This window comes from Aptenodytes forsteri, unplaced genomic scaffold, assembly GCF_000699145.1.
Source record: "Aptenodytes forsteri isolate BGI_AS27 unplaced genomic scaffold, ASM69914v1 Scaffold14, whole genome shotgun sequence".
In the NCBI taxonomy this organism is placed as follows: domain Eukaryota; kingdom Metazoa; phylum Chordata; class Aves; order Sphenisciformes; family Spheniscidae; genus Aptenodytes; species Aptenodytes forsteri.
Window position 1 is genome coordinate 2,453,783 of NW_008794457.1, and position 462 is coordinate 2,454,244.

The 462-nt window shown below is 75.3% G+C and overlaps 1 protein-coding gene across 1 annotated transcript in view; it reads right to left on the reverse strand.

The window, feature by feature from the left end:
- The window catches only part of LDHD (lactate dehydrogenase D), a gene marked incomplete at its 5' end in the record, with an annotated part of 2,617 nt that extends 2,373 nt beyond the window's left edge, over positions 1-244 (reverse strand). Inside the window, 1 exon segment of the mRNA XM_019474990.1 lies at positions 23-244. Within this exon segment, the coding sequence (XP_019330535.1) occupies positions 23-244 (222 nt within the window).
- Positions 245-462: the final 218 nt, after the last annotated feature.

Consider the following 462-nt stretch of genomic DNA (forward strand, 5'->3'; position numbering starts at 1 on the left):
GCCCGCGTGGCCCCCGCCCAGCCTGTCCCGGTCCCCCAGCTCCCACCTGGCCTGGCGCCCGGGGCCGGCGGTGTGGAGCAGGCGCCCGTCCGGCAGCACCACGCGCAGGTTGAGCACGTTGGGCCGCATGGTGCCGTAGCGCACCGCGTTGGTGCCTGAGGCGCCCGTGGCCGCCATGCCGCACAGCGAGGCGTCCGCCCCGGGGTCTGCAGGCAGGGGACGGGGATGGGGACGGGACGGGCGGCTGGCATGGGGACGGGGCCACGGGATGCCCCCATGGGACCCTGCACCATGCCCGGCTGGCACCCCGGGAGCCCCACCGCGCGGCAGCCCCAGTGCACCCCTGGGACTATGGGGACCCCAGTACCCCTGGGACCATGGTACCCACTCCCCCATGGACACCCCTGGGACCACAGCACCTCAGTGGGGAGCCCCAGCACCCTTGGGACCACAGCACACCCA